The following is a 21,654-nucleotide window of genomic DNA, read 5'->3' as shown; positions in this document are numbered from 1 at the left end:
GTTTAATTTCGGACACCGGTGTTTGCTCAAGGCTGCCCATTGTTTTTTTCGCCCACAATGCCACGCTAGACAGAGCAAATTAGTACTGACCCTGCACTTCCTTTCTGGTTATTCACTCATTTAAGAGCTCGTGGTTAGTGGTGTAAATAGTGTGATAATTAAAGGGAAGGATAACATTTGCTCTAGCTTAATACATGCGTGCAGTCACAGATGAGTGAGACATTTTTCTGTCTTATTGAACATATAACTTGCAGGCGTGCATATTTCTCACAATAAGATGCCTAAATCTATCAGCATAGGCCATAGACAAATAATCGTGAGCACCTGGACAAAGAAATATATGCTTCATTAGTCTGTATTACCTTCTACTTCCTTGAGCTAGCCAATTATAAACGTCTAAATGTCCTCTCACCCAATGAGTTACATTTAGTATTATTTTATTTAGTAGAAACAATCTTTAAAGAAATCCAGTTACAAGCAACCACAGTGTATACTTTCCTCATATTTTTTTTAAGTATGGGACATGTTTTTGTCCCCATGCATACTCTTCATCAGGACACCAAATACAGAAGAAAAAAGAATGTACAGGAAACTAAAGGGGAAAGAAAAGTTAACTAGTAATGTATATTTGCACATATTTATTTACATACATAAGGGAATAGAAATGTATGAAAGTGGGCAAGGGCGGGCGGTACTTCCTCTAGATGCAGTATCAGGTCGCTATATTTTAATAATGGGGTGGGAGCTTCCTACATTTATGCACAACTACTCAGAAGCTTATCGGATGGGGGGTACAAGATGGGAAAGGGGAAGGCACTCCGGCGCCCCTTCGGACCCCTGCCCTCACTTCATCTTTAATAAAGCCGACGACATCATCGCCCCGCACCTCCAGGCCGTCATCAACTCTTCTTTTTCTTCTGCTACCTTCCCCGAATGCTGGAAACACGCCGAAGTCAACGCCCTCCTAAAGAAACCTACGGCTGACCAGAGCGACCTGAAAAACTTCCGCCCCATCTCTCACCTGCCTTTCCCAGCCAAGGTAATAGAGAAGACCGTCAACAAACAGCTGACCACCTTCCTGGAAAACAACAACCTGCTCGACCCTTCACAAACCGGATTCCGAACCAACCACAGCACGGAAACCGCCCTCATCTCAGTCACAGACGACATCAGAACCCTGATGGACAACGGTGAAACAGTCGCCCTCATCCTCCTCGACCTCTCGGCGGCCTTCGACACCGTCTGTCACAGCACCCTAATCACCCGCCTGCGCTCCACCGGGATCCAAGGCGGCCCTGGACTGGATCGCCTCCTTCCTCTCAAACCGTTCCCAAAGAGTTTACCTCCCACCGTTTCGCTCAGACCCCACCGAGATCATCTGCGGCGTACCTCAAGGCTCATTGCTCAGCCTGACACTCTTCAATGTCTACATGAGCCCCCTCGCCGACATCGTACGCAAGCACGATATCATCACCTCCTACGCCGACGACACCCAACTTATACTGTCCCTCACCAAGGACCCCGCCAGCGCCATGACCAACCTACAAGAGGGTATGAAGGACGTCGCAGATTGGATGAGGCTCAGCCGCCTAAAGCTGAACTCTGACAAAACGGAAGTCCTCATCCTCAGCAACACCCCGTCCGCCTGGGACGACTCCTGGTGGCCCACCGCCCTCGGCACCGCACCGACCCCCACAGACCACGCCCGCAACCTCGGCTTCATCTTGGACCCCCTTCTCACCATGACCAAGCAAGTCAAAGCTGTGTCCTCCACCTGCTTCCTCACCCTCCGCATGCTCCGCAAGATCTTCCGCTGGATCCCCGCCGACACTAGAAAAACCGTGACCCACGCCCTCGTCACGAGCCACCTGGACTACGGCAACACCCTCTACGCTGGGACCACCACCAAACTCCAAAATCGCCTGCAACGCATTCAAAACGCCTCGGCCCGCCTCATCCTCGACGTACCCCGCAACAGCCACATCTCCGCACACCTGAGACACCTGCATTGGCTCCCTTCAGCAAAAGGATCACCTTTCGACTTCTCACCCACGCACACAAAGCCCTCCACAACAAGGGACCGGAATACCTCAACCGACGCCTCAGCTTCTACGTCCCCACCCGCCTCCTCCGTTCCTCTGGCCTCGCGCTCGCTGCCGTCCCTCGCATCCGCCGCTCCACGGCGGGTGGGAGGTCTTTCTCCTTCCTGGCAGCCAAGACCTGGAACTCCCTCCCCACCAGCCTCAGGACCACCCAGGACCACTCTGCATTCCGGAGACTCCTAAAAACCTGGCTTTTCGAGCAGCAGTAACCCCCCCCCTTTCCCCTAGCGCCTTGAGACCCGCACGGGTGAGTAGCGCGCTTTATAAATGTTAATGATTTGATTTGATTTGAGACCGGTTGATCTATTGTTGAGCAGGCAGCAGTAATACTAGACAGTGTTCATATTTTTTGTAAACCAGTCAGCACATTGGATAGATTATTTATTGACTTCCTCCTCTCTGAAACCATCAAAACTATGTATGTTGTGCACCCAAATGTTTTGCAGCCCTGAGTTCGTGCGAGAAGCAGGCAATCCGAACGGATGGACCATAGACAGTTTAATCACTAATTTTTAAAAAACCTGAATTATCTTGTTTTGTTTTTCAGCAAGGTGAAGGCACAGCCTCCAAGGACATAATTCGGTAAGCTGTTAAGGTAGCTTTAAGGGGCAAATTTAGCGCATATCAAATTCAGAAATGGAAAGTGACTAGTGTAAAGTATCAGGCTTTATATACCAAAGTAAAAGAAGCAGAGAACTTCTTGAATTTGCAAAATAACTACAGCTCAGCGTCTCCAATGGGAAGAACCAAAAAGAGATTTTCATGTTTACCTATTAGAAAATGAGATAGCTAATTGTAAAACAGGGCAGCAACACCTTTGCGATAGAAGAGAGATGGCGGTCAAAATATTGGATTGATGCACAAAAGTGGCTTTTACCAGAAATACTGGTCTATCAATGAAAGAGACTAAGAATAATGTATTTACCATTGATTAGAGGAATATAGGCCAGATTTTACCAGTCCACTTCAGAAAACTATAGCACATTTGAGATATTGCCCCCCTCTGCAATAATTCAAGCATATATAGAGAAATTAGAAATCCCTGTACTAGGAATGATACACCAGTGTTAATAGCACCAGTGATACAGGAAGAAGTAGAAATAACAGCGAGCAGCCTACAAAATTGTAAACATCCAGGTGATGATGGCTGTCCTGCAGTGATGTATACATTATTTAGCAGTGAACTCAAAAAGCCACTTAGCAAACTGTTTATATTTAGTCAGGTAGCATTATTCCTAATGTGTTCAGCAAAAGCGTTTTGATATGCTTTTTGAAAAAAAGAAACAACCCTCTAGTTTCCAGTTCATACTGACCTATAAAATTATTGAATGCGAATTTTACTAAAATCCTAGTTTAGCCAATCATAGTTAATGTTCCAGCAATAATTCACAGAGATCAAAATGGTTTATATCCTAGATGCAGAAAAAAGCTTCTGACTTTATCAGATGGGAATTTTTACTTGAGCTCTTAGCAAGTATGGGATTCCCTCCTAGATGACAAGGTTGATTGCCTCCCTATAAAGACTCTTTTGCAATATCAAATTAGTTAAATATATAACTGTTACTTGTGGGGTACAACAGGGCTGTCCAATGTCTCCAATTTTGTAGGTGTTTTTTTATTGAACCTTTAACTATTACTCAAAGCAAAAGTCCTAACTTTGCACCAGTTTATCCTTCTGCACCCAGAACAATTCCAAATTTAGCACCAGCCTATCCTTCTGCATCTAGAATCAAACACACCCTACTACACCTAGAATCAAACTATGTTGCTGATGCTACAGGCTCAAAGACTACTGCTACAGTTCACATTAGACATAATAGCATAATTTACTGTGTTGAGAGTTATAAAATAAATCCGACTGAAATAGCTGTATTGTCATTTCATCCTATGAAGGAAGTATTACACATCCCTTTGCAAGTAAGTATAGTAAAAAAAAGAAAACTAGAGAGACATTGGGTACATGGATCTTTGAAAATTATAAGGATCTTTATTAGCTAACCTATGCAACATTTAATTTAATAAATTAAGTTTACAAGAAAGATCGCATCCGTTTCCAATTACAGTCATAGGACGAGCATGATTGATAAAAATTAATATATTACTTCATTGTCTATTCCTCATTTCTGCTTTGCCATGCATTTTGTACTCAATAATTTCTGAATATTAGCGAGTCTAAGTAACTCTTATAAAGGTACAAAGAACAACTAATAATAAGTATTAAGAAATTAATATTGTCCCTTGATAAGTGTGGAGTAGCAGTTCCAGGTTTCCGAAACTACTATATGGCTATTATTATTATAAATCTGACTAGAGTTTTAGAAACAAGCTATTATGAGTATTGTTTTCTGACCTAATCACAGGTTAAAAAAAGTTACACATTTGATATTATTTAAAAAGGAACCCCATATTTCAAACTAGTATGCTAACATAGACGGAAATATTTGCATATTTGAAAAATGAAGATCAGTAGAAATGACAAAATCTGAATCTACATGCAAAAAACGATATTATGGGCAATGTATGTAGCATTTAGGTGAAAGGAAAATAAAAGGCTGGAACTGATAAGGCATGGAGAAAATTGGCAAATGACTTTTGAATGGGTGCCTCATCAAATGGGATCAAACAGCTAATAAAATAGAAACCCACATGGGGTGGTATAGATTTTCCTACATTTATATTATAAAAGTGTTACACCATTTACCTAATAAATAATTTGAAAAATCTCATAGCATTGTAGAAACTGTGTTTTTGAAGAACATTAAATATGAGATATTGGACAAGGGGCTAGATATGTTTCTAGTATCAATAATATACAAGATTAACTGATATTATGATAAATTAATGAAAAAGTAGGATTGGTTTTGGGATAAATCTTGAGTTTTGGAATGAGGCATCACAGCATAACTATGGAGCAGTGAGGGGGCAAATTTAAAATGATGCAGGTATTTTCTCAATGGCTCCTTTATTGCCCTCTGGAATTTCCTACATAAACAGAGTGCTAATATCTCCAATCACTGTCTAGTACTGGTACACGGGAACATGTTTTTGACATGTCTATACTTACACAACTTTTGGCATTCAGTATTTACTTACATCAACAACATCCTTGAATCCTCTATAACCCCTGAAAAAATGTTAGCCCTATTGGGATGGTCCAGATATCTAGGTATTGCATCGTAGAACCAGAGTAGATGGCTTTTTATTTCTTTGTTGATAGCTTTCTATATAATGGCTGAAATTTGGAAAGTTAAATATCCTGCTCAGTTCGACACATGAGTAAATACAAGGAAAAATATATTTGTTGAAGAAAAATACACTTCAAAGGAGTGATTTTACTGCATTAATATGATACAATCTGGGAACAGTTTGTATTCTTTAAATCAGTATTTGAAATATAGATGATTAAAATAATGAAATGTATATGCATAACCAAAGGTAGCTAACATTTGTGTATCTTTAAATTTGTTGAAAGACAGTAAAATAGGACATCAACTCTTTTAAGTTTTTCTCAAATACTAGTTATCTGTCAGTGAGTGGAACATTTCATTATGGACATGCTAGAGTGAAAGGTATGTTAGGTTTGTTAAAGGCAAAAAATAGACTATTCCATCTGTTTGAACTTGACAGTTAAGTGAGGTTGAAATGTCAGCATCCAACTTTTAAGAACTAAGCCCTAAATTCCTTTAAAACATGTTAGCAAATTAAATCTGGTATAATTAGTGCTGGAAATGTAAACCGCAGTAGAAATGCATCAAATGATGTATGATTGTATTTAGCAGCAGTAAAGAAAAAATCAGCAGCATCACTAGTGCACCACAGGCTCCCTGTTAGACATATGACAAGGGCATTCGAGACGTACTTAAAGAATAAGCTGCTGTTATGCACCTTTCCACTCAGGATTGCTTATTTTGAGCCCCAGTGATTTCAAACACATTGTCAAATGAGGCTATAATCTAAAGGTTCATCACATTATCCACCAAAGACAGACAATTTCTAAATGTGTTCTTGAATTCAGTGGGGCGGGGGTTTGAATTCTGAAATAAAACATTGTGCCAATTACTCAGCTATCTGTAATTATAAAGAAATCATTTCAAAAAGTATACCGAAGGAAGAGGATCAAAGTACTACTTAATTTAGTGTGAAATTATAGACCGTTTTTAAAAAGCAAGCATTCAGGTACCTATAAAATCACTCTCATGGTGGCGTAATGTATGTTGTGTTGATCTACATCAACATGTGCCAGTCATCTGTAGGACAGAAAAATTTAAACATCTTCATGGTAACATAAAGTGGAGCCCAACAAATAGTGAATAAGGGTTCAACTAATGTTTGCAGAAGTGTGGGATGATAAGTACGTTACACCTATACAGCTACCCGCCTAATGGCAGATGTGTTCAAATTTATACTTTCAATCTTAATAATATTTTATCTGTCAAAATAATTTTTATTTCGGGAAATTCCACAACTCGGATTACAGCACTAATAGGAAAATACCTCATAATGCGCACAAAACATAGTTTAAATATCAAAGCAATTGTTTGCTCGAGCATGTGTGCATATGTTGTCGTTTTCGTTACATAAATGCAACTAGCGTGATGCGTTATCCAAGTCTTTGTGCAGTTTTCAATTACAGCTCTTGGATAAATCAACTTTAGATATATTTTTACTCTGTTTTATAATCCGCGAAGTCATGGTGCATGGTTTGAGAGTTTGCTGAGTTTCAAGACCTCCCGTTTCTTTCAAGGTCGTTTACACCTCTTAAGACACGTTTTAGATTGCAGATGTATTTCCTCATCATTTCTCTCTAGAAAATTCCTTGAAGGATCAACCCTTCTGTAAGTTGCTGTTCACCTCCTCCCTCTACAATTGCTTTACATTGAGAAGTGCAAGTATATTTTGCCGCTGGCATGTTTATTTGCAGTCTGTTTCAGCAGTTAAAGCACATAAGTGAAGGCTATTTGTCTAAAATTATTTTATTAATCTATTTCTGCTAGGTATGGAGACCAAAGAATACCCTGATTGTCCAGAAAGAGTCAATATGGAGAGAAGATGGGGCCAAGCTCCTCCTTCCACAGGGTGTTCAGCTGCAGGTGGTGGACCGCAGGCGCATGGCAGCTCCTCCATGGAAATTCTAAACATTAGCTGTGGTTCCTGTTCTTTCCCCCACAACAGTGATCAAGGAATAAATAAAGAAAAGCAAGACTTACTTCCTTACCTCCAGCAAGACAATGATCAGTCTGGCATTTTAACACAAAATGCAAAATCTGATCTAGAGTCAAAAGAATTATCCGCAACAGTTGCTGAATCCATGGGTTTATACATGGACTCCATACGGGACGCAGATTTCACCTATGATCCACACAATGAGCAGCGAACCGGTAGCCCTTCTAAGAATAATCAAAATGTGGAACAGATGGCCAGGTTTTACAAGGAAAAAAAACATTGTGGGTTCATGTTAAACAATATAAATAGACCTTCAAGATCTGTAATACCATCCTCTGAAAGTCCTTTGAATGGTGGGGCATTGAGGAGCACTGTCAAAAGCCCTATAGTTTGCAACGAAAGGAGTTGTTCAGGTTGTAGTCCTTCTAGTACGGCGTCTTCGCTTTGCAGTCCTGCTGCAAATAACTCAATGTCTTCAACGGTGTGTTCTGCTAGCTTTGGTAATTTAACAATGCACAGTCCAGTGAACAGGGGAACACCCTTAGCATGTTCACCAAACATTGAAAACAGGAGCTCCATGTCCCATAGCCCTGCTCATGCCAGTAGCATAGGCTCTCCTCTTTCTAGTCCCCTAAGTAACATGAGATCACCCATTTCAAGCCCACCTAGCCATTGCAGTGTAAAATCTCCAGGCTCTAGTCCCAATAATATTGCTGTGAAATCTTCAATATGCAGTCCTGGCAATGTTCCGAGTTCTAGAGGCTCAATCTCTAGCCCTTCGATCTTAAACAACAGATCTACTCTTTCCAGTCCTGCTGCAAGTTTGAAAGGATCCTCAATATGTAGTCCAGGACAAAGTGCCCAAAACTTCCCAACTTCAGACACTCCTGCTGCATGCGGGACACCTACAAATATAGCTCCTGATGCAGAAGCAAAGAACTCTCATGAAATCAGTTTTCCTCGAATGGAAGTACTGGAAAATGAAATCTTAAATAATAGTGATGCTGATCATTCCAGCCTTGTAAAGTTTATTAAACCTGACCCAGATGGAGCTTTCAATAGCACTTGTCTTGGAGACAGTAGTAGTACAGCCACTTCTAATTCAGCTTTCTCTGCATCTGTTAAGTATGAATCAGCAAAAATGTCTTGTTCTAATTCATCCTTCAAAGGCAATCAAACTATAAACCCTTTTCCATTTATGGAGGGATCCTATTTTTCCTTCATGGATGATAAAGATTATTATTCACTTTCTGGGATTTTAGGACCACCTATTTCTTCATTTACTGGTAACTGTGAAGGCAGTGGGTTCCCAAATCTAGACCTCTCCACGGGGATTAAACAAGAGCTTGACAATGGTAGCTACTATGAACAAAACAGCATGCCTTCGTCCGCCATTGTTGGTGTGAACTCAGGAGGGCAGTCCTTTCACTACAGGATTGGAGCCCAGGGTACAATATCCTTACCACGGACTCTTGCAAGCAGAGACCAGTCATTTCAGCATTTTCCTCCAGTCGGTACACTCGTTGAAACATGGAAAACACACTCTGACATATCTCAGAACTCTCTGACATCAAGGAGGAATGATGGATTTCCAGGTTCTGGCTACATTCCAGAAAATATGTCGAGGTGAGTGTTCATTGTTTAACATATCTTGTTTTTCATACTGATGGTGATCTAGATAGGAATTGATCACCTAATCTTTCGGCAGATCCCTTTGTTCGTTGCTTAGGCTTAGATATTTTCTCACCTTTTGAACCTGCAGTGTGTTTTTTGTTACCTAAAAAATATTTGTAAATCAGTGTTTTTAAATTAAATATCCTTGTATGATTTTAAGGACATGTGGATAGGATTGATCCTAAATATTTGATTTTGTTGTGTTAAATGCGAATTGGTTATCAAGTGTGATCTGATTATAATTTTGGGTATTGGTGGTTGTTGCTTGATAGTTAATATTTTTACTCCAAATAACAAAAAGTCAGCATGAGACATATCAAAGAAGCTGCTTTAATGAGAATCTGTTTCAGAAATAAAACATGTATGGCTTGTATATCCTTTTAATTGTTTTGGCCAAGACTTACAAATTGAGTTGGATGGTGAGTTTCCTCAAAGTACCCCTTTGGGACGAAAACTGCAACTGTGCATAATCCTCCAATTTATGTAATGTTTTCACCTCTGTTCATATGAAAGAGGTTTTGAGGGAGCTGCCATTTGAAACAGAGCCAGGTTGCCAAAGAAAAACCACAAACCATCTCGAATTACATATAATTGGTCCAATCAGTCAATTGGTTGATGTCCTCTTACAAGAAAGTCTTTTAGAAAAGGTAATAGAGTTGTCATATATCCCGAAAGAGCAGAAGTTCACTTTAGGTCCTGAGAAGCTAAGGGAGAATTTAAGTGCTAACGGGTTATTATAATGATAGGATGTTTGCCAGAGACTGATTGTTGAGGCTTCAGGCATAGTTTACTCATTAGCTCCCAGTAAAAAATGTTAGTGTTCTCATGTACAAGCTCCCACTAGATTCCATATCTTATCTACATTATTAAGGTAATACTTAAGACCTTTGAAATTTTGGACATTCATATTAAGTGATTCTTGGTCAACTAGCCATCAGTGCCGTAGAACAAACATTTTAAATCTAAGCATTTAGTTAAGATAAATTAGTCTTCGATAAAGCTTTGCATGCAAACTGAATCTTCTCATGCTGCTATTAAAATGATATTTACAATTCAAGAAAGTGGCGAAATGCATCATGGTGATCGTTTTGTTTCATACAAGAATACATTTTCCTGAAATATTAGCAGTTGTTTAACTGTAATCATTTCTGGCCTATTAGCGAGAGAGGGAAAGAAATGTGCATGTTAGTCATTTGGCTTTTGCTTGTGAAAAAAATGAGGTCTTTGTTTTGTGGTAATTCTTTTCTGCATTGCTGTATCCAAAACATTTTATGCAGTATACAGTCAGTCAATCTACCTTTATTTGATTAATAAAAAACATAAAAGAAACATAAAATACAAGTGAGTATGACACTTTTGTAAAGTACATATAGGTGCAGTGTTATAAAATGCATGTATTATATAGAGGAAAACAGAGATAAAATGCAATGTGCAAGCATATTTTGATAAATCATGCCATCATTTTCTCACACATAGCAAGATCTAAGAAAACCTTTTAAACACACATACTTTGCTCTTCTAATTTTAATGACTTGTATAACATTAATAGAAGATAAAAATATGGTTTGTAGACAACATCTGTGAAAAGAGCAGTACAGGTCTACAATGATTGTATTCAAAACTACATAGGAAAGGAACTAAGAACTTAGACCTAGGAATTATATAAAGAGAACAAAAACGTTCAGTGTAGTGTGAACTGTGCTGAAAAACTATTACAGGGGAAGGACGGGTGGAAGACCCCGTCCCCCAACATTCCACTCTTTGGAAAGGATAGTAAAAAGTGGGCAAGATTCAATGTAAACCGAGGAAGCAAAAACTATGCTGAGAATGTAATACGTATGTGAGATATGCTTCAAATCTGAAATTGTTAATGAGCACAGAATGAGCTAGTACAGATTTGTTGCAGTATTCCTTAGCCACACTCTCTTCATTACACCAGTTGAAAAACATAGATGTATTAATATTTTTGTCAATACAATCACTTCAGGACACGATATCTCGGTTTTTCCCAACATCGTGCAGCAACAGTTAATAAATTGCAATCATGGAATACGGCGAGCATGCTCTAGAGCCAAACAGCCTTGGATCACCATGCAACTGAAACTTGTCCCAGCATTCGACCACAAAGAAATGTGTAATACCGGAGGGCGAAATCTAATCAAATCCTACAAATAATTAGCTCCTAACTCTGAAAGGCAAGTATAAGTAGAGGTATTATTTTGGACCCCAACTGCCTTCCTAAAAAACCATTCTTGTTTTGCAGTGCTGTCAGGTCCACATACTCCCACAGACCCGCTCCATATGTGACCTCATACAAGCATTTACATTTACACACTGCAATCATTGCCTTATGCATCTTAACACCCAATGTTGAGGCAGACCTAAAAAGTGATTCTAGGGTTCTTTCAAACTGATGATGTCTAATGGCACTGACCTGTTGACAAGTAGTTACATTCCTCATATGGCTACTGCTAATAAAATTAGATCTGGTCTTTGTGGTGTGTGGGTCACAGACTATAGTATAGGATTTTGTCAGGTTTGTACATAAATCCCGCTCTTTTATAACAAATTAAAATGAGTCTAAACATTTTGGTAATACAGCTGGTGTTCTAGCCATTAAGGTGGCGTCATCTGCATATAAGTGCACAGGGATTGGCCGCTTGCCCACTTGAAGCATGATCTGGCCAACATTTATCAATTACCTTTCCAAATAATTTTATGAAGGGTAAATAAGAAAGGGGACAATAGACACCCCTGTCGTACTGCCCAACGTATTTTGAATGAGTGCTTTCATTTACCTCTGGGACTAAAACGCACAGTGGCAGAGGTATCCCTATGCAGTTGACTAAGGAATTATGCAGTCGATTAATCAATCTGCTAATATAACGTAACAGACCAGATCTTTGACAGATTTGTTCAGTTAAAAGCGCTGCTGAGGTTCATGAATGGAAGATGCAATGGACACAGTTTACCAAGTGTTCGTTATCAAATACAAGTTCAGGCACTGTTCCATGGTGTCTGACCCTTCACGAAAGCCATGTCATATAGTTTATTGCAGTGAAAGCACCGTTCTCAACATTACATTTTCATCAGATCGCACAACTTTAATGCAAAATTTAGGCAAGTGCCTCAGCAAGACCCCTGTTTCTTCTTTTGTCTATAGCTCATGTCTGTCTCAAGTAAACTGAGATTGTGTCTGCCTTTCTTGTCTAATCTCTTTTTTGTTTCTACTCTTAAGAACATTTCTGTAAAACACAGACCCACGCACATAATTTAATTTCTACCTAAAAAGGTTGCTAAAGACAAGAGATTGTTAAAAACTGAGCGATCTGGGTATAACTCGTACGGCTTTAAATTCTCATCAGCTTGTTGAATGTGACTAAACAGATCATATAACATGTTTAAATTTTTAACAACTTTGGTTGAGTGAAATGACAGATATACTTCCAAATATTTCTCACAGGTACACATTTGACTGCTCTGTAGCTCAGCCTAAAGGTGGAAAAAATAACGTTTTGTTTATTGTTTGGTTCATGTGTTTAGAGGCATGTATCATGGATTCGGTCTACATCACTAGTAAATTATTGATTTCCAATTGTACTGTTGGATTGCTGTGTGTAAGCATGAATGGCACCCGTCCTAGGAGCTCATCTCTGGATTACAATCTCAAAGATGCTAGTCAAGCGATGGGAAGTATCTCAACCTTCCTGGCCTCAGGAGGGATGTGTCTTTGTGAGCCCAGACTTGGAAGGTCATTTTGTCTTATGTAAAGCCCGCCGAAGCCGCAGGCGCCTAAAGACCACCAGTCCTGGCGGTCTGAAGATTGCCATATTACGACGTCGTGCCTATTTCCACCTGATTTGGGGTGGAAATCCGACACCATCTGCCTGGCCGACGTCATAATACAGGCAGTTTCCACCGCCGGCACCGCCACGCCAACAGGACTCCACCCGCCGTATTATGACCCGTAATACGGCACGGCAGTTTCCTGCATCACATTGCAGTGCCGGATGTGGAAAGCGCAGGGATCTATCCCCTCCCGGACGACCACCTCACCGAAGCAGGTAAGTTGATCGTCCAAAAGGGAAGGGTGTGGGTGGGGTTGTGTGAATGTGAGTGGTGTCTGCATGTCTGTATAAATGCGGGGGGAGAGAGGGTGTCTCTGTTTGTGTGTGTAAGTGTGTGTATGCCGAGGGGGGTGTTGTGTGTGAGTGTGTGTATGTTTGTGTGGATGTGGGGCATATGGGGTGTATGTGAGTGCGTGCATGTGAATGAATGTATATGTCTGAGTGCGTGCATGCAAGTGAATGTATATGTCTGAGTTCATGCATGCGAGTGGATGTGTATGTTCGAGTGAGTGTGTGCGAGTGAATGGTTGTATCTGAGTGGGTGCGAGTGTGTGTGGGTGTTTGTAAGTGAATGCGTGGGTGAGAGGGGTGTGTGAATGTAGGTGTGTGGTCGTGTGGGAAGGGGTGTCTGCTGGCGACGGGAATGGAGATTCCTGTGACCGGGTGCATGACCACCAGCAATTTTGTGGCGGTGCGACTGCCATGAAAATTCTGGCGGTCTGCTGAGTCGCAATGCCGATGGCGGTATTGCGGCTACTGCCAGGCCGGAGGTGCCCACCTCTGGCCCAGTGATCCCACCGCCCTGGCGGTACAGTCAGCAGTTTGGCTTCAGCCAAACCACTGAAGTCGTAATATGGCGGTCTTTACCCTCGGCCCGGCGGGGGTAAGACCGCCACTGTGAGTCTGGCGGTCCAAGGACCAACAGACTCGAAATGAGGGCCTTTGTCTATAAATGAAAACCAAAACGCCTACTGTTTTTGGTAATTTTTCTCATCACAGTTGTTATCTTCTTTATGAAAAAGAACCTTTCATAAGCCATGGAAAAGATGTAGAATGTATAAATTGTATTTGCATGAATATATTAATGTGAAAATATATTTTTTTTTAGATATTTTTTTATGATTTGTTAAGTACAAGTATGCTACTTTGCAGCTTAGCCACAACACTAATTGGTAGTAGGGTTATCTCTTTCATTAGGTATTCATGATCTAGCGCCCCTCTTCCTATGACACGGACATATATTTCAGACATATCTGATGGTGTGGAACTTCACTGATGCTGGTATCCACCCCAGTAATGGGGGGTGGTCTAAGTATGACACCATTTTGGAGAAAAGGTATCCTTGATTGGGGCTGCATTTCGATCCCTTTTGATGTGGGCCACGAGTAAGACAAGAGGCAAGTTTCAAACAGATGAGGACTCCACATCATTGTTTTTCCTCCTTGCCATTTCACCTAAATTTAGGCTGGCATGTTATTCTGCTTCCAGAACTATGATTCTGGGTGGATATGGAGGGGCAACTTCTGTAGGAAGTTAAGACTCCTGCTGCTTATGCATGGAGGTACTATTTTATTGCTATATAAAGGCACTATATGCATAGAGGTACATACCGCTCACCTCAAATTATTGAGGCAGGAGTTAGCTTTGCTCATCAGTGCACACAATATCTGCCACTGGACTATAGAATTGCACAGGTCAGCAGACCTCTGTCTCAGCAATTAAATTTGTAACGTGCTGACATTGGGACACCTCTCCATTGAAATGAGAGGGGTCACAGTGCCATATAAAATGATACGTTGTGAATGGGGCATCAACACCAGAATGCAGCTGTTCTTGGTACTAGATTCATCTTTTCCTGATTCCTAAAGCCTGCACGTGCAAAGTGTAAGCTGGTGTGGAACGTTTGTGATTTCCAAGAGCTGCACCTTGCCAGTACTTTCTTCCTATGACTCAGAAAGGTTTGCTAGGTGTGTGTTGCAGTTCGTTATGGAAGTACTGAATCTCCGTACTGTTGCACTGGTATTGCGAACAGCATGTAGCTTCGTGCACCAGGACCGATACATTTAAAAAAATTAAATTAAAGAAACCACAAACCATTTGTTTATTTTAATAAATGAGTACCTTTGAAAGTGTTTTTGAGTTTTTAGTGAAACATATCAAATGAAGTTTGGCTAGCATGGAATGTCATGGAGGACAAAAATGATCTGAAAAATTGGAGCCATTAATAATTGTTTATCTCACTTCTCTGCCTTTGAATTTTCTTGTCACACCAAGCAGAGGAAGAAAGGGTGACTTAGAATCGGTTTTACATTTTTCAGCATCAGATGAAATGATCTACCCGATTTGCAGCATAGCCGGCACTAACAATGTTTTATTTATCCCATTGGCCTTATTTCTTTGCGTCACCAGTAGTTTACTGTTTTCCAGTACTTTTTTCAATCTCGTCTGTCAGTGGTATTGCTTACTGTAACCCATTTGCTAAACTGACTTGAAGAATATGGTTTTTGAAACATGGTTGTTAAATAGTTTCAGACTTATCTGGTTAAACTAGATAGTATTGTTTTGTGTGTGCTTGGTGAAAGGAAATCTCTAGAAACTGAGTAATTTTCATCAGACTTTGATGCATGGGCGGGTTCTATAAGTCTTTGATCTGGCAAACTAGGTTTACCCTGTTGGATGTGTGACCCAGGAACTCAGCTAGATATTTGATGTCATGGTGCTGGATAACTACTGAAGGTCATTGATTTAGAAACATTAATTTCTGGATTAATTTTATTTTGGGGGCTACATGTTCTCAGCAGAATACTCTGCCGCTTAGGATAAAACTGTGTGCTTGCAAATCCATACTTGCTGCCATTCAATTAATCCTGTATTTGCAGCACCTGGGGCAGCTACATAGCTAACAGGACATTGCTCTTCTACAGTGTTGTCAGCTAGTGATAGCCTCAAACTCAGTTCTGGACACCATTCAAAAGTGGATGTCCACGGTTTAGCTTTCACTCAACCTGACCAAGATTAACTTCATCCTAACAGTGGGACACAAATTCACCAAATACAGGCCTTGATTAGTATGATTAACAAAAGAAGCCTGGACGGCTTCTCAGTCTGCCTCTCAATCAAAACATTTACATTGACTAAAATCTTTCCTCAAGAAATGTAAAGCAAAAAGCTCCAGTAGTCAAGTATCAAGTTACCATGGAGTGTAAAAGCAAGCCATTCCTCATATGAAACATCTTCCACTCCACTGTCACAGATCCTTTTTCTGTATCATGTTGATGGAGGTAAGCTTTTTTGCTTCCTCATTCACCATGTACACTTCCAGCTACCCATCTTAGATTTCCTTTTTCTGCCCTCTCATCTAATTCGGAGAGTCACAAGGTTGTCTATCTAGGGAAGATTGTTAGGACCCTTATGGATCTACTTCATGCCAAGCTGAAGATCCAGGTCAGGTGTAATCATAGGACACTGGGGAGAGCAGTCATTGTTCTGGGGCTCAACCTTGCTGCTCTTACTTTTCCCCTTAATGATCCTCCCCCTTTCCATATGATCAGAGATGACCATATCCAAGCTCTACTAACAGAAGTGGAATTCATATCCATTTTTAAGGTGGACATAACAGAATTAAGCTATTCAGCTTTGTGGGGGATGACCTAGATAAACATCTCCTGCAAAATGTTCTTCTCGTCAACAATGTTTTGTAGAACAGCAGCTTATAGATATCCTTACACCGTTTCACAGGCCCAGGTATTCTCCCAAAAATAATTAACTCAAGGCTTACCTTAATGTTTACTCAGAGTATGTCACTCAATATCTTACCCAAATTTTCCCACTATTGTTGAATCCTGGGACAGTCCTTAAACCTATGAATGTCGTCAGCTTTTCCTAATACACACTTCAGGCAGGACGTTGCATCCTTTTTACCCAATTTCGACAACTCTTCTTGGAGTCCAGTACACTCTGTGGAGGGAAAAAAGATGGTTCCTTCTCAAAATGGCGGGCTTTACTGTGCTATAAAGTGTGCACATTGATATATGCCATAAATCTTGGATCTGCCGCCTCGGCATATGTTCTCCCCATAATGCCTCCGGCAAGTCAGAATCTCCATCCTTTACATCCAACATCAGCCAGTACCATAACGATATCTCTTTCTTCTGTGGGTGAGGTTTCACTAATAGTTCATCCAATTCATTGGTGTTTCCATCTTTTACCCCCATAGTTTGTGACCAACCGCTCAATTAGAGGTACTTAAATCTATATACATTCCCTCATGTCACTCTCTGTAAGCCAACCCAGGAACAGAGCTTCTCCTCCTTTAGTAGCTGTGCCCATTCAAATATACCCGTCTCCCTGAGCGAAGAAGCTAGTTTATCTTCCAGACACTTAGGGGTACCCAGAAAGTCCCAATCCCAAGCATATCTCTTATTGTGCGTGAGCTTTGTAACCCGTGTTATCTGTGCCCAGAGAAAGGCCATTGCATGCAGGACCTTTAGCCTCACCTTTCTGTAGAATTTCCTGTTCCCAAATTTATACAAAAACTTGGTGTCTCCCTCCTCACCTCTTTCAACATTGCCTTGAGTATAAGGTTAACTACCGAGCCCTCTGAACTTGTCAATAAACACCTTGTGCTTTTTTTAAATGAAAGGCCCACGCATAAAGTTGGAAATCCAGCATTGAGATACCTCCCTTGTCTCCTGTGGGGTTTCTTCCAGGAGATTCTAATACCCTTTGATGCCCAGATAAAGAAATGAACTCTCCCTTATAGCTTCTCTAGCCCCTCTTTCTTAAAATGTGGGGTAAATAGCATGAACATGAAAGGTGAATTTTTGCAGAATGGTCATTTTTTTTCAAATTTGTCCATTCAAATATAGTTAGCGGTAAGTGAGACCACCTCGTTAGCAATCTGCCTGTTTCCACAAATGCCCTATTGAAGTTTTCTTCTGCACTTCTATCCAGGTTTTAAATGATATTAATTCCAAGATATTTCGGGCCATATTTATACTTTTTGACGCAAAACTGCGCTATCGCAGTTTTGCGTAAAAAAAAATTGCGCCGTCTAACGCCATTTGGATGCGCCATTCGGGCGTCAAATTTATACTTTGACGTACGGCGGCGCAACCAACAGGTGGGAGTCATTATTTCGTGACGCACACAGCGTCGGTCTGTCGTAAGGGAAACCCACGTAAAAGTGACGCAAATCACTGTGGGTCGATTTACGACAGCGCAATTGTGAAAACGCCGGTTTTTTTCACGCTATTGCGTGAAATTTTTGCGCGAAAACTGCACTTACAGGAGAGGAGACCCAAAATGGATCCTAGATGCCCCAACAGACCCCAGGAGGATGAGAGCAGACCAGGAACCAGCCAGGAGGAAGCATACAGGAACCAGGACATGTTAAAGAAAAAAAGAAAGTGTTGCTTCAGTGCAGAGGAGCAGGAAATCCTGGTGAAAGAGGTGACGGAACACCAGCACCAACTTTTCATATCCTCAAAATTGCCACTCAGTAGGAGAGAGGCCATATGGAAACAAATTGTGGACAAGATAAACAGTGTGGCTGAAGAACGCCGGACAGTCACTGAGTGTAAGAAACGCTGGCATGACTGTAAACGTAGGACCAAAGAGAAAATGGCCAGGAACAGGAAGGCAGCAATGCAGCCTGGAGGGGGGAGTCCAGCACAACAGGAGGCCCTGGACCACATGGAGGAGATGGTCGCAGCCGTCATCCCGGAGGAGATCGTCACAGGGATACAAGGACTGGACAGCGCAGACTACCACGACACTACGCACATGCAGGGTAAGTCACATGGGGAATTACAATGCAATAATGGGGACTGTAAGCAGGGGGGGGATACCTACTACACAATGCATGTAACTTAGCACATATATGAAGTGGCATGGGGAAAGGGGCACGGCAGGGGGGAATGGCCAGTACTGACCATAGCCGGGGCGCGACAAAATACTGCCACCACTACAGTCCCACGGGGACATCCTGTAATTACAACAAGAGAGCCAAGGGAAACCAGTGACAGGTGGGAAGGACACTACCCTGAATCCACATCCAGGCACTTGTTTTGCACAAACTATTCCCCATCAACTAGGTCCCTACCTGTAATGCAGTAGCAAATACACCAACTGCAACTTAACTGCCACCACAGTTGACAATAACACCTCTCATCTCTGGGCAGCTATAGTACCAAATGGCAGGAACCCCACCCTGGAACATACATACCTAAATTAGGGGGTGAGGATGACATCTGCAACTACTCCTAGAAATAAGACAAAGGTACCAGTACACTTAAATGCCGAATGTCCATAACTGACACATACATAAGCCTAAGTAAACAGCAATAGGAGCCACACAGCACTAACGACACACACATGCTGCATACGTCAGGGTCCCTCACGTGCCTGCCTAACAATGCTACATCACAAATGTCATACTGCTCAGACAACAACATTGACGAGGGGACACAGGCAACTGGTCAATGAAACACATCTGCACAGTCTAACCAAAAAATAGGACATTCATACGATAAACAGGCCAATCCAGTAAGACACACATGAGACCCCATCAGATACAAACATCAACAATGTTTACATCTATACCACATCCTAACATTGACATACATAGGTCATGCCACCTAACATGTACAGATCATGCAATGTGAATAAAAAGTGTATGGTGCAGGGCCTGTGAGGCAAGTGTGCTGGCAGGGCAGTCACAACACCCACAGTCAGTCAAAGTGTAGCGTGGCAAGTGAAACGTATACTTTGCGCAATAGCCTCAGGCTGGAGGCCTTTCTGCATCTTACCCTGAATGTACTTATACTCATTTGCTGACATCTAAGTGCCTCAGAGCACTTTGCACTAAATGAATCTCATTGCCCTTCCTATCAGTTAATGTAGCAAATAGTCAGTCCTAAGGTGTTGGCAAATAGTCATATCACCCTGTTTTGCCTACTTCTGCACTGGAGTTTGCCAGAACATATTCACTCTGTGCCCCAGTCAAGGATACCGTCTGGTTCGTTGATGATAGATGTGGTAGGGGTTAAGGTTTGCCATTCCTGCGTAGGGAAACTTTGTCATCACAATGACATATGTCTTTTAAATTCACTTCCTCGTCCCAAGACACGCATGGGGGAGTTTACAAACAGAAAATCACATCTAGATGCTGGCTGCCTTGCTGCTGATGCACAACCAGATCCCAGCCCATTCCTCTGATATGAGGGATGATGTCTCCCCTGTGATTCAGACAGCCAAGCTCCAAACTTAACATGCTGTGCTATATATAGAACAAGCAGAGGGAGTGTAGAAACTGTTAGGCACCATGATAGCTGTGTACCAATGTATTACTCTCCTGCGGACTATTTCAGTTCTAACTGTGTGTATTGTTTTGGTTATTGGGGCTCACACCTAAATTCCTACAAGTCAGTTGTACAATGAAACTTCATATCAAACAAATACTGTCTGTGTCATTTGTGTATGGGAACATACCGGAAAAGATAGAAATGTGTAGGACCTGAATGACCACCACTTCCCTGAGAAGTCCCAAAGATGTCATGGCCTTGGACTTCTAAACATTCCTCTGTTGTGGGAGACCAGAGGCACTGCTAGTCTGTCTGAGCTAAATAGAATATCTGGGTGACAGAGTTATTTACAAGTGGGTCAAACTTAGTCCCCCACACCATTAGCTGTCCTGCTGCCTAGAAAGCCAAGAATCACATGTAGGATAATGAGAGCCCACCCAAACAAATGTCCCTCCATAACAATAGTGAAACACCGAGGGAGGAGTAGGACAAAAAAATGCATATTCCGAAATAATTACAAATCAACACCTAGAGATGACCTGGCAGGCATGTCTGATAGCTCCATATCATACATGTGACACACAGGTGGGCCATAGGCCTACAACAATGCCCTATGATGGACAGCAGATACCAAGACAAAATCAGAGTACAAAGTTAAGGCATCCAAAGGCTTGTATCTTCGTGCAAAATGATCTCAACACAGACACACTAATTGTACCCTGTTTCTTTGCAGAGGAACACAGATCTCCTGCCGATATGCCTGTCCATGAGTTCCCTGATGACATGGATGACGAGACCATCAACCTCACACAAGAGACCATTGACATGGTCCTCGAAAGCCTCCAAACCCCCCCTTCAGTAACAAGGAGGAGCCAAGAAGAAGCAGCCACCACAGTAGAACCACCCGCCACCCCAATTGTAAGACCTGCCAGCTCCAACACAGCTGAGGACTCTGACGACACTGGCACCAGCTTCGAAAGAACAGTCGTTGGGGTCCAGCGGGAGCTGGCCAAGGAGGTGCGGGTGGGGATGCAAACTATGGCAGCCAGCCTTGAGGGAGTGCGTTCGTGCATGCTGTCAACTGCTGATCAGGCAGCTGCAATGCAAGCCAGAACATCGCTGTTGGAGGAACTTTTAGTAACACAGAAGGCAATCTGCACAGCTGTCATCCAGTTGACCAAACAACTCCAACAGCAAGCCAGTCAGCGTGTGCACGAATGCAACATCGAACCCCTCAGGGCCGACCTGGCTGCCTACCATCGGGATGTGGCTGCCATTCTGAAAAACCAGCACGCCCTCCTTGCTGCAGTACTGCCCTTCATAACTGGACAGGGATCAGCCCCCGGGATGTCTGCCTCCATGTCTTCTGACACTGAGGTGTGTGTTGCCCCTTCACAACCAACAACAACAAGGACACACCAGGCAACACACACATCAGAAGAAGAAGACATGGAACAGATAACATTCACTCGCAAGAGTACCCGGAAGCCCTAGTCCCTGCACCATGCCCTACTCTGACCAAGGTCCTACGTTTTGACACATGCCAGCCTCACTCCAACTACC

The 21,654-nt window shown here is 41.9% G+C and overlaps 1 protein-coding gene across 2 annotated transcripts in view; it reads left to right on the top strand.

Moving 5' to 3' along the window:
* The window catches only part of NR3C2 (nuclear receptor subfamily 3 group C member 2), a 799,955-nt gene that overhangs the window by 15,177 nt on the left and 763,124 nt on the right, over window positions 1–21,654 (top strand). For both annotated transcript variants that reach the window (XM_069242633.1, XM_069242632.1), the window contains exon 2: window positions 7,097–8,891. In XM_069242633.1, the coding sequence (XP_069098734.1) occupies window positions 7,099–8,891 (1,793 nt within the window). In that variant the 5' untranslated portion in view covers window positions 7,097–7,098. The remainder of the gene's footprint in view (window positions 1–7,096; window positions 8,892–21,654) is intronic.

This window comes from Pleurodeles waltl, chromosome 1_2, assembly GCF_031143425.1.
Source record: "Pleurodeles waltl isolate 20211129_DDA chromosome 1_2, aPleWal1.hap1.20221129, whole genome shotgun sequence".
NCBI classification, from domain to species: Eukaryota; Metazoa; Chordata; class Amphibia; order Caudata; family Salamandridae; genus Pleurodeles; species Pleurodeles waltl.
This window is presented reverse-complemented; position numbering and strand designations above follow the sequence as displayed.